Genomic DNA, 14154 nt, shown 5'->3' with positions numbered 1-14154 from the left:
CCAGGGGGAGCTCCACAAACCACGTTAAACCCAGATTCCGATCTAACAAAGGTCTTAAAGGGGAACATTATCACCAGACCTATGTAAGCGTCAATATATACCTTGATGTTGCAGAAAAAAGACCATATATTTTTTTAACCGATTTCCGAACTCTAAATGGGTGAATTTTGGCGAATTAAACGCCTTTCTAATATTCGCTCTCGGAGCGATGACGTCACATCGGGAAGCAATCCGCCATTTTCTCAAACACTGAGTCAAATCAGCTCTGTTATTTTCCATTTTTTCGACTGTTTTCCGTACCTTGGAGACATCATGCCTCGTCGGTGTGTTGTCGGAGGGTGTAACAACACGAACAGGGACGGATTCAAGTTGCACCAGTGGCCCAAAGATGCGAAAGTGGCAAGAAATTGGACGTTTGTTCCGCACACTTTACCGACGAAAGCTATGCTACGACAGAGATGGCAAGAATGTGTGGATATCCTGCGACACTCAAAGCAGATGCATTTCCAACGATAAAGTCAAAGAAATCTGCCACCAGACCCCCATTGAATCTGCCGGAGTGTGTGAGCAATTCAGGGACAAAGGTCCTTGGTAGCACGGCAAGCAATGGCGGCAGTTTGTTCCCGCAGACGAGCGAGCAAAACCCCTTATCGACCCTAGCTTCCCTGGCCTGCTGACATCAACTCCAAAACTGGACAGATCAGCTTTCAGGAAAAGAGTGCGGATGAGGGTATGTCTACAGAATATATTAATTGATGAAAATTGGGCTGTCTGCACTCTCAAAGTGCATGTTGTTGCCAAATGTATTTCATATGCTGTAAACCTAGTTCATAGTTGTTAGTTTCCTTTAATGCCAAACAAACACATACCAATCGTTGGTTAGAAGGCGATCGCCGAATTCGTCCTCGCTTTCTCCCGTGTCGCCGGCTGTCGTGTCGTTTTCGTCGGTTTCGCTTGCATACGGTTCAAACCGATATGGCTCAATAGCTTCAGTTTCTTCTTCAATTTCGTTTTCGCTACCTGCGTCCACACTACAACCATCCGTTTCAATACATGCGTAATCTGTTGAATCGCTTAAGCCGCTGAAATCCGAGTCTGAATCCGAGCTAATGTCGCTATAGCTTGCTGTTCTTTCCGCCATGTTTGTTTGTGTTGGCTTCACTATGTGACGTCACAGGAAAATGGACGGGTGTTTATAACGATGGTTAAAATCAGGCACTTTGAAGCTTTTTTTAGGGATATTGCGTGATGGGTAAAATTTTGAAAAAAACTTCGAAAAATATAATTTTTAATGGTTTTAACCCTTCTGAAATTGTGATAATGTTCCCCTTTAACTCATTCTCCTTCCATGCCACATCAATATGGAATGCACTCCCAACAGGGGTAAAAAAAAAAGGGCATCTCTATCCTCCTTCAAAAGTGCACTAAAAGAACACCTCCAGGCAGCTACAACCCTAGCCTAACCCTCTCCCCCCACCACATCCCACCTCCTCGGATTGTAAATAATCAAATGTAAATAATCAAATGTATATACTTGTTCTTATGCTTTCTGAGCTCACTATGTTCACTGCTCTCTGTACATATCCTACCAAGTCAGACCTACACTGTTACAATGTCCATTTCTCAGATGATATAATTGCTGATGACTGAAGTGCTGATATCAACCAAACCTAACCCCCTCCACATCCCACCCCCAGGATTGTAAATAATTCAATGTATATACTCTGATGATTAACTTGTGTGATGACTGTATTATGCTGATAGTATATATTTGTACCATGAATTGAAAAACGTATTGGGGTGTTACCATTTAGTGGTCAATTGTACGGAATATGTACTGTACTGTGCAATCTACTAATACAAGTCTCAAAGTGTGAGGCGTCGGTGAAAGCAGGTCGTTTTAGAAGAGAAGTCATTTACATAACTCATTAGCCAGCTGCCTGTTGACATTTAGACTAGAAATAATCATGACAAGCAGTTACTACGGAGGATAAAAAAATGCTATAGAAATGACCCTGCATTAAACCTTCAGCGTTAAAGTAGAAGTGCAAACGAGGCTGAAGGTAAAGCAGCGCGGTCACAAGTTGCTAAGCACTCCAACTGGAAAGCTCGACATGGTTCCTCCTGTCATGAAATATTGATCAGTTCCCTGCTTCTGTCAGCTGTGCTCTTACATTTCCACAGCTTTACTAAGAGCACTGTAGCCTCTCTCTATAAGCAAATGTCTTCTTCCTTCTTATTAAAAGGCAGCTTTTTTTTTGTCCTCCAGGGTGCACATATTTCGGCGTTTATGCAAAACAGCGTTACGTCTATAAAAAGAGGACATTCAAACTAGATGAGGAACTTCCTGAAGGAATTGCGTGTGAATGCTCCAATGCTGAAGTTGAACTGAAATCCTGGAATTATTTTTTTAGAATTGTTGAAGTAGAGCAGACAATTCCTGAACAGGCTGAATATTTTTGAAGTTGGAACAGTTTGAATCAGATGAAAAATGTGGGAATTATGGAACTTTGAAGAATGAAAAATGTGGAAGGAGTAGTCGCCAGAAAAAAGGGCTCTGGAAAAACAGGAATTCTGGAAAATCCTGGAGTTTTTTTGAACTTGGAAAAATGATAGTTTGAATTTCCAGAATGGTGGAATGTGTTGAAGGTGGGATGGTTTTAAGAATGTGGGAAATGTGGAAGTTTGAAAAATGGACAATTCATTTTGAATGGGGAAATTGTACCAAAAAAAAGGAATTATGGGAAATCTGGGATTTTTTTTTTTTAGAATTGTTGAAGTAGAACACACAATTCCTGAACAGGCTGAATATTTTGAAGTTGGAACGGTTTTAATCAGATGAAAAATGTGGGAATTGTAGAACTTTGAAGAATGTTCCATTGATTTCAATAGGAATTTCCCAAAAAACTAGGAATTTCCGGTAAAGCGGGAATTTTTTGGAAAATGATAAACAACTTAAAAGGTCTGAATGAGTTGAAATGGTTGGTGTTTAATTTTTTCAAATCAGCCAAGAAATGCTGAAGTAGTAACATATTGAAATGAGAATTGGTATTACGGAATTCCTGGAATTTCAGGAAAGTCGGTAAGTTTTCCAGTTCAAAAAACAACTTTGTTTATTGTCCTGATCAAGAGGAATGTTTTGACGGTGGAACGGTTGAAATGCGATGAAAAATGTGGAAGGAGTAGTCGCCAGAAAAAAGGGTGGAAATAGGGCTTTGGAAAAACGGGAATTCTGGAAAATCCTGGAATTTTTTTTAACTTGGAAAAATGATAGTGTGAATTTCCAGAATGGTGGAATGTGTTGAAGGTGGAATGGTTTTAAGAATGTGGGAATTGTGGAAGTTTGAAAAATTAACAATTCATTTTGAATGGGGAAAATGCACCAAAAAAAGGAATTATGGGAAATCCGGGATGTTTTTTAGAATTGTTGCAGAGAGCACACAATTCCTGAACAGGCTGACTATTTTGAAGTTGGAATTGTTTAAATCAGATGAAAAATGTGGGAATTGTAGAACTTTGAAGAATGTCCTATTCATTTCAATGGGAATTTCCCAAAAAATTGGGAATTTCCAGTAAAGCGGGAATTTTTTTGAAAATGGTAAAAAAACAACTTGAATGGTCTGAATGAGTTGAAATGGTTGGTGTTTACATTTTTCAAATCGATCAAGAAATTTTGAAGTAGTAACATGTTGAATTGAGAAGTGGTATTACGGAATTCCTGGAAAACCGGGAATTTTTCCAGTTCAAAAAACAACTTTGTTTTTTTTTGTCCTGAATAAGAGGATTATTTTGACGATGGAGCGGTTGAAATGCGTTGAAAAATGTGGAAGGAGTAGTCGCCAGAAAAAAGGGTGGAAATAGGGCTTTGGAAAAACAGGAATTCTTGAAAATCCTGTAATTTTTTTTAACTTGGAAAAATGATAGTGTGAATTTCCAGAATGGTGGAATGTGTTGAAGGTGGAATGGTTTTAAGAATGTGGGAATTGTGGAAGTTTGAAAAATGAACAATTCATTTTGAATGGGGAAAATGCACAAAAAAGGGAATTATGGGAAATCCGGGATTGTTTTTAGAATTGTTGCAAAGAGCACACAATTCCTGAACAGGCTGACTATTTTGAAGTTGGAATGGTTTGAATCAGATGAAAAATGGGGGAATTGTGGAACTTTGAAGAATGTTCCATTCATTTCAATGGGAATTTCCCAAAAAATTGGGAATTTCCAGTAAAGCGTGAATTTTTTTGAAAATGGTAAAAAAAAAAAATTGAATGGTCTGAATGAGTTGAAATGGTTGGTGTTTACATTTTTCAAATTGATCAAGAAATTTTGAAGTAGTAACATGTTGAATTGAGAAATGGTATTACGGAATTCCTGGAATTTCAGGAAAACCGGGAATTTTTCCAGTTCAAAAAACAACTTTGTTTTTTTGTCCTAATTAAGAGGAATGTTTTGACCGTGGAACGGTTGAGATGCGATGAAAAATGTGGAAGGAGTAGTCGCCAGAAAAAAGGGTGGAAACAGGGCTTTGGAAAAACAGGAATTCTGGAAAATCCTGGAATTTTTTTGAACTTGGAAAAATGATAGTTTGAATTTCCAGAATGGTGGAATGTGTTGAAGGTGGAATGGTTTTAAGAATGTGGGAATTGTGGAAGTTTGAAAAATGAACAATTCATTTTGAATGGGGAAAATGCACCAAAAAAAAAGGAATTACGGGAAATCCGGGATTGTTTTTAGAATTGTTGCAGTAGAGCACACAATTCCTGAACAGGCTGAATATTTTTGAAATTGGAACAGTTTGAATCAGATGAAAAATGTGGGAATTGTGGAACTTTGAAGAATGTTCCATTCATTTCAATGGGAATTTCCCCAAAAAATGTGAATTTCCGGTAAAGCGGGTATTTTTTGGAAAATGGTAAACAACTTAAAAGGTCTGAATGAGTTGAAATGGTTGGTGTTGACATTTTTCAAATCGGTCAAGAAATGCTGAAGTATTAACATATTGAATTGAGAAATGGTATTACGGAATTCTTGGAATTTCAGGAAAACCGGGAATTTTTCCAGTTCGAAAAACAAATTTGTTTTTTGTCTTGATTAAGAGGAATGTTTTGACGGTGGAACGGTTGAAATGCGATGAAAAATGTGGAAGTAATCGCCAGAAAAAAGGGTGGAAATAGGGCTTTGGAAAAACGGGAATTCTGGAAAATCCTGGAATTTTTTTGAACTTGGAAAAATGATAGTTTGAATTTCCAGAATGGTGGAATGTGTTGAAGGTGGGGTGGTTTTAAGAATGTGGGAATTGTGGAAGTTTGAAAAATGGACAATTCATTTTAAATGGGGAAAATGCACCAAAAAAAGGAATTATGGGAAATACGGGATTTTTTTTTTTTTTAGAATTGTTGCAGTAGAGCACACAATTCCTGAACAGGCTGAATATTTTTGAAATTGGAACAGTTTGAATCAGATGAAAAATGTGGGAATTGTGGAACTCTGAAGAATGTTCCATTCATTTCAATGGAAATTTCCCCCAAAAAATGTGAATTTCCGTTAAAGCGGGTATTTTTTGGAAAATGGTAAAAAACTTAAAAGGTCTGAATGAGTTGAAATGGTTGGTGTTGACATTTTTCAAATCGGTCAAGAAATGCTGAAGTAGTAACATATTGAATTGAAAAATGGTATTACGGAATTCCTGGAATTTCAGGAAAACCGGGAATTTTTCCAGTTCAAAAAACAAATGTGTTTTTTTGTCCTGATTAAGACAAATATTTTGACGGTGGAACGCTTGAAATGCGATGAAAAATGTGGAAGGAGTAGTCGCCAGAAAAAAGGGTGGAAATAGGGCTTTGGAAAAACGGGAATTCTGGAAAATCCTGGAATTTTTTTTAACTTGGAAAAATTAATTTCCAGAATGGTGGAATGTGTTGAAGGTGGAATGGTTTTAAGAATGTGGGAATTGTGGAAGTTTGAAAAATGAACAATTCATTTTGAATGGGGAAAATGCACAAAAAAAAAATGAATTACGGGAAATCCGGGATTGTTTTTAGAATTGTTGCAAAGAGCACACAATTCCTGAACAGGCTGAATATTTTGAAGTTGGAATGGTTTGAATCAGATGAAAAATGTGGGAATTGTGGAAATTCCCATTGATTTCAATGGGAATTTCCCCAAAAAATGGGAATTTCCGGTAAAGCGGGAATTTTTTTGAAAATGGTAAAAAACTTAAAAGGTCTGAATGAGTTGAAATGGTTGGTGTTGACATTTTTCAAATCGGTCAAGAAATGCTGAAGTAGTAACATATTGAATTGAGAAATGGTATTACGGAATTCCTGGAATTTCAGGAAAACCGGGAATTTTTCCAGTTCAAAAAACAAATGTGTTTTTTGTCTTGATTAAGAGGAATGTTTTGACGGTGGAGCGGTTGAAATGCGTTGAAAAATGTGGAAGGAGTAGTCGCCAGAAAAAAGGGTGGAAATGGGGCTTTGGAAAAACAGGAATTCTGGAAAATCCTGGAATTTTTTTTAACTTGGAAAAATGATAGTGTGAATTTCCAGAATGGTGGAATGTGTTGAAGGTGGGATGGTTTTAAGAATGTGGGAATTGTGGAAGTTTGAAAAATGAACAATTCATTTTGAATGGGGAAAATGCACAAAAAAAAGGAATTATGGGAAATCCGGGATTGTTTTTAGAATTGTTGCAAAGAGCACACAATTCCTGAACAGGCTGACTATTTTGAAGTTGGAATTGTTTGAATCAGATGAAAAATGTGGGAATTGTAGAACTTTGAGGAATGTCCCATTCATTTCAATGGGAATTTCCCCAAAAATTGGGAATTTCCAGTAAAGCGGGAATTTTTTTGAAAATGGTAAAAAAAAACTTGAATGGTCTGAATGAGTTGAAATGGTTGGTGTTTACATTTTTCAAATTGATCAAGAAATTTTGAAGTAGTAACATGTTGAATTGAGAAGTGGTATTACGGAATTCCTGGAAAACCGGGAATTTTTCCAGTTCAAAAAACAACTTCGTTTTTTTTGTCCTGAATAAGAGGAATATTTTGACGATGGAGCGGTTGAAATGCGTTGAAAAATGTGGAAGGAGTAGTCGCCAGAAAAAAGGGTGGAAATAGGGCTTTGGAAAAACAGGAATTCTTGAAAATCCTGGAATTTTTTTTAACTTAGAAAAATGATAGTGTGAATTTCCAGAATGATGGAATGTGTTGAAGGTGGAATGGTTTTAAGAATGTGGGAATTGTGGAAGTTTGAAAAATGAACAATTCATTTTGAATGGGGAAAATGCACAAAATAAAGGAATTATGGGAAATCCGGGATTGTTTTTAGAATTGTTGCAGAGAGCACACAATTCCTGAACAGGCTGAATATTTTGAAGTTGGAATTGTTTGAATCAGATGAAAAATGAGGGAATTGTAGAACTTTGAAGAATGTCCCATTCATTTCAATGGGAATTTCCCCCAAAATTAGGAATTTCTGGTAAAGCGGGAATTTTTTTGAAAATGGTAAACAACTTGAATGAGTTGAAATGGTTTGTGTTCAAATTATTCAAATCGGTCAAGTAGTAACATATTAAAATGAGAAATGGTATTACGGAATTCCTGGAATTTCAGGAAAACCGAGAATTTTTCCAGTTCAAAAAACAACTTTGTTTTTTTTGTCCTAATTAAGAGGAATGTTTTGACGGTGGAACGGTTGAGATGCGATGAAAAATGTGGAAGGAGTAGTCGCCAGAAAAAAGGGTGGAAACAGGGCTTTGGAAAAACAGGAATTCTGGAAAATCCTGGAATTTCTTTGAACTTGAAAAAATGATAGTGTGAATTTCCAGAATGGTGGAATGTGTTGAAGGTGGAATGGTTTTAAATGTGGGAATTGTGGAAGTTTGAAAAATGGACAATTCATTTTGAATGGGGAAAATGCACAAAAAAAAGGAATTATGGGAAATCCGGGATTTTTTTTTTTAGAATTGTTGAAGTAGAGCACACAATTCCTGAACAGGCTGAATATTTTGAAGTTGGAACGGTTTGAATCAGATGAAAAATGTGGGAATTATGGAACTTTGAAGAATGTCTCATTGATTTCAATGGAAACTTTCCGGTACAGCGGGAATTTTTTTGAAAATGGTAAAAAAAAACTTGAATGAGTTGAAATGGTTGGTGTTGAAATTTGTCAAATTGGTCAAGAAATACTAAAGCAGTAACATATTTAAACGAGAAATGGTATTACGGAATTCCTGGAATTTCAGGAAAACCGGAAATGCAACGCATTTCAACCGTTCCACCGTCAAAACATTCCTCTCAATCAGGACAACAAATAAAGTTGTTTTTCGAACTGGAAAAATTTCCGGTTTTCCTGAAATTCCAGGAATTCCGTAATTCCATTTCTCATTTCAATATGTTACTACTTCAGCACTTCTTGACCGATTTGAAAAATTTAAACATCAACCATTTCAACTCATTCAGACCTTTTAAGTTGTTTACCATTTTCCAAAAAATTCCCGCTTTATCGTAAATTCTCATTTTTTGGGGGAAATTCCCATTGAAATCAATGGGACATTCTTCAAAGTTCTACAATTCCCATAGTTTTCATGTGATTACCACCGTTCCAACTTCAAAATATTCAGCTTGGTTCGAAAAAGTTGAAAAATGTGGAAATGGTTAAAGTTACAAAAATGGGCAATTCATTTTGAATAGGGAAAAATGTCCCGGAAAACCTGGAATTCTGGGGAATCTGTGAGTTTTTGGAATTTGTCAAGGTAATGCCCGCGATCCCCGAATAGGCTGAACAGTTTGAAGTTGGAACGTTTTGAATCGGATGAAAAACGTGGAAGCTCGACCGCGCCAAAATCTGGAGAACGAGAAGAAGAATAATAATAAATAGATTAATTTTGGTGTATAAAAGCATGTGTGTGAAAGCTCCAAAGCAATGGTATGAATTATGTTTTTTTTCTCTCATTAACCAGAACGCTCTTTGCTTCTCCTTAGAGTCAGGATGGAAACGTGGTGGTGAGGAGCGACGCCCGAGTCTCCTCGCTCACACTAAAGTACGTCAAGTACACCGACGCCGGACAGTACCTGTGCTCAGCTCGCAGTGCCATCGGGGAGGACGACAAGACAGCACAGCTGGAGGTCCGCTGTAAGTATTAGTCCAGTGAAACCTTTACGGTCCTGACATTGTACGAAGATTTGGGGTCATTTTTGTTCTTGAGCCTGATGTGGGTGCCCATAGGTATGACTTCCACCAGTGTGTTTGGATTTTACATTTTGTTCATGCTATGTACACCACAGACAGGTTCAAGGGGAAACCTTATTGTAACATAGGAAAGGAGTACACACTTCCTTGTCATGGATACTCTCACATCGAATACTGATCTTACTGTTGGCTTTTATTTATACATTTTATGCATTATGCAGTTAACTTATTGTTACACATGTATGATAATGTTAATCAATTAATTCCCTGTACAGTTGCAGCTATTCTAGTCCCTTTGAATATTGTGTGCTCAACACAAGTTTCACTGTACAGTCGTGGTCAAAAGTTTACAAACACTTGTAAAGAACATGATGTCATGGCTGTCTTGAGTTTCCGATCATTTCTACAAGTCTTATTTTTTTGTGATAGAGTGATTGGAGCACATACTTGTTGGTCACGAAAAATATTCATGAAGTTTGCTTCTTTTATGAATTTATTATGGGTCTACTGAACATGTGAGCAAATCAAAAGTATACAAATAAGGCACTTTTGGTAGCCATCCACAAGCTTCTGCTTGAATTTTTGACCACTCCTCTTGACAAAATTGGTGCAGTTCAGATAAATTTGTTGGTTTTCTGACATGGACTTGTTTCTTCAGCATTGTCCAGGACTTTGTGAAGGCCATTCTAAAGCCTTCATTCTAGCCTGATTTAACCATTCCTTTACCACAAATTCAGCTGACCAATTTGTGTTTCATCTGATCACAGAACTTTCTTCCAGAAGGTCTTATCTTTGTCCATGTGATGTCAGATGAAACAAAAATTGAGCTGTTTGCCCACAATACCCAGCAATATGTTTGGAGGAGAAAAGGTGAGGCCTTTAATCCCAGGAACACCATGCCTACCGTCAAGCATGGTGGTGGTAGTACTATGCTCAGGGCCTCTTTTGCTGCCAATGGACTTTACAGAGAGTCAATGGGACAATGAAAAAGGATAGAGATGTCCGATAATATCGACTGATAAATGCTTTAAAATGTAATATCGGAAATTATCGGTATCGGTTTCAAAAAGTATGACTTTTTAAAACGCCGCTGCACGGAGTGGTACACGGACGTAAGGAGAAGTACAGAGCAGTTGCGTCTCCCAGTCATACTTGCCGACCCTCCCGATTTTCCCGGTAGACTCCCGAATTTCAGTGCCCCTCCCGAAAGTCTCCCGGGGCAACCATTCTCCCGATTTCTACCCAGACATCAATATTGGGGGCGTGCCTTAAAGGCACTGCCTTTGCGTGCCGGCCCAATCACATAATATCTACGGCTTTTCACACACACAAGTAAATGCAAAATGCATACTTGGTCAACAGCCATACAGGTCACACTGAGGGTGGCCGTATAAACAACTTTAACACTGTTACAAATATGCGCCACAATAAACAAGAATGACAAACACATTTCGGGAGAACATCCGCACCGTAACACAACATAAACACAACAGAACAAATACCCAGAACCCCTTGCAGCACTAACTCTTCCGGGACGCTACAATATACACCCCCCGCCACCCCCAACCTCAACCTCCTCATACAATAGCAGGAGTTCAAACTAAACAAAATGGAATCGTAATTAATGACATTGCTATCACCTCTATTAGAGATGTCCGATAGTATCTGCAGTCCGATATTATCGGCCGATAAATGCTTTAAAATGTAATATCGGCAATTATCGGTATCGGTTTCAAAAAGTTAAATTTATGACTTTTTAAAACGCAGCTGTGTACACGGACGTAGGGAGAAGTACAGAGCGCCAATAAACCTTAAAGGCACTGCCTTTGCGTGCCGGCCCAATCACATAATATCTACGGCTTTTCACACACACACACAAGTGAATGCCAGCATACTTGGTCAACAGCCATACAGGTCACACTAAGGGTGGCCGTATAAACAACTTTAACACTGTTACAAATATGCGCCACACTGTGAACCCACACCAAACAAGAATGACAAACACATTTCGGGAGAACATCCGCACCGTAACACCACATAAACACAACAGAACAAATACCCAGAACCCCTTGCAGCACTAACGCTACAATATACACCCCCCCACCCCCGCCCAACCCAACCTCCTTAAAAAAAAATAATGCACTTTGTGACTTCAATAATAAATATGGCAGTGCCGTGTTGGCATTTTTTTCCATAACTTGACTTGATTTATTTTGGAAAACCTTGTTACATTGTTTAATGCATCCAGCGGGGCATCACAACAAAATTAGGCATAATAATGTGTTAATTCCACGACTTTGTATATAGGTATCGGTTGATATCGGAATGGGTCATTAAGAGTTGGACAATATCGGAATATCGGATATCGGCAAAAAAGCCATTATTGGACATCTCTAATATAAACAGATATACCGTATTTTTCGGAGTATAAGTCGCACCTGCCGAAAATGCATAATAAAGAAGGAAAAAAACATAAGTTGCACTGGAGTCCGGCCAAACTATGAAAAAAACTGCGACTTATAGTCCGAAAAATACGGTAAATGTGATAAACTCGGATATACAGTCGCGGTCAAAAGTTTACATACATTTGTAAAGAACATAATGTCATGGCTGTCTTGAGTTTCCAATCATTTATACAACTCTTAAACAACTTTAACACTGTTACAAATATGCGCCACACTGTGAACCCACACCAAACAAGAATGACAAACACATTTCGGGAGAACATCCGCACCGTAACACAACATAAACACAACAGAACAAATACCCAGAATCACTTGCAGCACTAACTCTTCCGGGACGCTACAATATACACCCACCCACCCCCCAAACCCGCCCAACCCAACCTCCTTAAAAAAAATAATGCACTTTGTGACTTCAATAATAAATATGGCAGTGCCATGTTGGCATTTTTTTCCATAACTTGAGTTGATTTATTTTTGGAAAACCTTGTTACATTGTTTAATGCATCCAGCGGGGCATCACAACAAAATTAGGCATAACAATGTGTTAATTCCACGACTTTGTATATAGGTATCGGTTGATATCGGAATAGGTCATTAAGAGTTGGACAATATCGGAATATCGGATATCGGCAAAAAAGCCATTATCGGACATCTCTAATATAAACAGATATACCGTATTTTTCTGAGTATAATCAATCAATCAATCTTTATTTATATAGCCCTAAATCACAAGTGTCTCAAAGGGCTGCACAAGCCACAACGACATCCTCGGTACAAAGCCCACATACGGGCAAGGAAAAACTCACCCCAGTGGGACGTCGATGTGAATGACTATGAGAAACCTAGGAGAGGACCGCATATGTGGGTAACCCCCCCCCTCTGGGGGAGACCGAAAGCAATGGATGTCGAGTGGGTCTGACATAATATTGTGAGAGTCGCACCTGCCGAAAATGCATAATAAAGAAGGAAAAAAACATAAGTTGCACTGGAGCCCGGCCAAACTATGAAAAAAACTGCGACTTATAGTCCGAAAAATACGTTAAATGTGATAAACTCGGATATACAGTCGCGGTCAATTTGTAAAGAACATAATGTCATGGCTGTCTTGAGTTTCCAATCATTTATGCAACTCTTAAACAACTTTAACACTGTTACAAATATGCGCCACACTGTGAACCCACACCAAACAAGAATGACAAACACATTTCGGGAGAACATCCGCACCGTAACACAACATAAACACAACAGAACAAATACCCAGAATCACTTGCAGCACTAACTCTTCCGGGACGCTACAATATACACTCCCCGCTACCCCCAACCCCCCCACCTCAACCTCCTCATGCTCTCTCAGGGAGAGCATGTCCCAAATTCCAAGCTGCTGTTTTGAGGCATGTTAAAAAAAAAAATGCACTTTGTGACTTCAATAATAAATATGGCAGTGCCATGTTGGCATTTTTTTCCATAAATTGAGTTGATTTATTTTGTTTAATGCATGCAGCGGTGCATCACAACAAAATCGGGCATAATAATGAGTTAATTCCACCACTAATATCGGAATCGGTAATTAAGAGTTGGACAATATTGGAATATCGCATATTGGCAAAAAAGCCATTATCGGACGTCTCTAAAAAAGGAGGATTACCTCCAAATTCTTCAGGACAAGCTAAAATCATCAGCCCGGAGGTTGGGTCTTGGGCGCAGTTGGGTGTTCCAACAGGACAATGACATCAAAAGTGGTAAAGGAATGGCTAAATCAGGCTAGAATGAAGGTTTTAGAATGGCCTTCGCAAAGTCCTGACTTAAACATTTGGACAATGCTGAAGAAACAAGTCCATGTCAGAAAACCAACACATTTAGCTGAAATGCACCAATTTTTTCAAGAGGAGTGGTCAAAAATTCAAGCAGAAGCTTGTGGATGGCTACCAAAAGCGCCTTATTGCAGTGAAACTTGCCAAGGGACATGTAAGCAAATATTAACATTGCTGTATGTATACTTTTGACCCTCACATTTTCAGTAGATCCATAATAAATTCATAAAAGAACCAAACTTTATGAATGTTTTTTGTGACCAACAAGTATGTGCTCCAATCACTCTATCACAAAAAAACAAGACTTGTAGAAATGATCGGAAACTCAAGACAGCCATGACATCATGTTCTTTACAAGTGTATGTAAACTTTTGACCGCGACTGTACAGTGAAACTTGGGTTGAGCACACAATATTCAAAGGGACTAGAATAGCTGCAACTGTACAGACAATTAATTGATTAACATTATCATACATGTGTAACAATAAGTTAACTGCATAATGCATACAATGTATAAATAAAAGCCAACAGTAAGATCAGTATTAGATGTGAGAGTATCCAGGACAAGGAAACTCAAGACAGCCATGACATTATGTTCTTTACAAGTGTATGTAAACTTTTGACCACGACTGTATGTGCTATAGTTTTTCCACACAAGTGAGAAAAATACATGCACCGTAGAAGATG

The 14154-nt window shown here is 38.1% G+C and overlaps 1 protein-coding gene across 8 annotated transcripts in view; it reads left to right on the top strand.

Moving 5' to 3' along the window:
* ncam1b (neural cell adhesion molecule 1b) overlaps positions 1-14154 on the top strand; it is a 354414-nt gene that overhangs the window by 274865 nt on the left and 65395 nt on the right. For all 8 annotated transcript variants that reach the window (XM_061973163.1, XM_061973161.1, XM_061973162.1 and 5 more), the window contains one exon: positions 8984-9134. In XM_061973163.1, coding sequence (XP_061829147.1) covers positions 8984-9134 — 151 coding nt within the window. The remainder of the gene's footprint in view (positions 1-8983; positions 9135-14154) is intronic.

This window comes from Nerophis lumbriciformis, linkage group LG17 (assembly GCF_033978685.3).
Source record: "Nerophis lumbriciformis linkage group LG17, RoL_Nlum_v2.1, whole genome shotgun sequence".
NCBI lineage: Eukaryota > Metazoa > Chordata > Actinopteri > Syngnathiformes > Syngnathidae > Nerophis > Nerophis lumbriciformis.
This window is presented reverse-complemented; position numbering and strand designations above follow the sequence as displayed.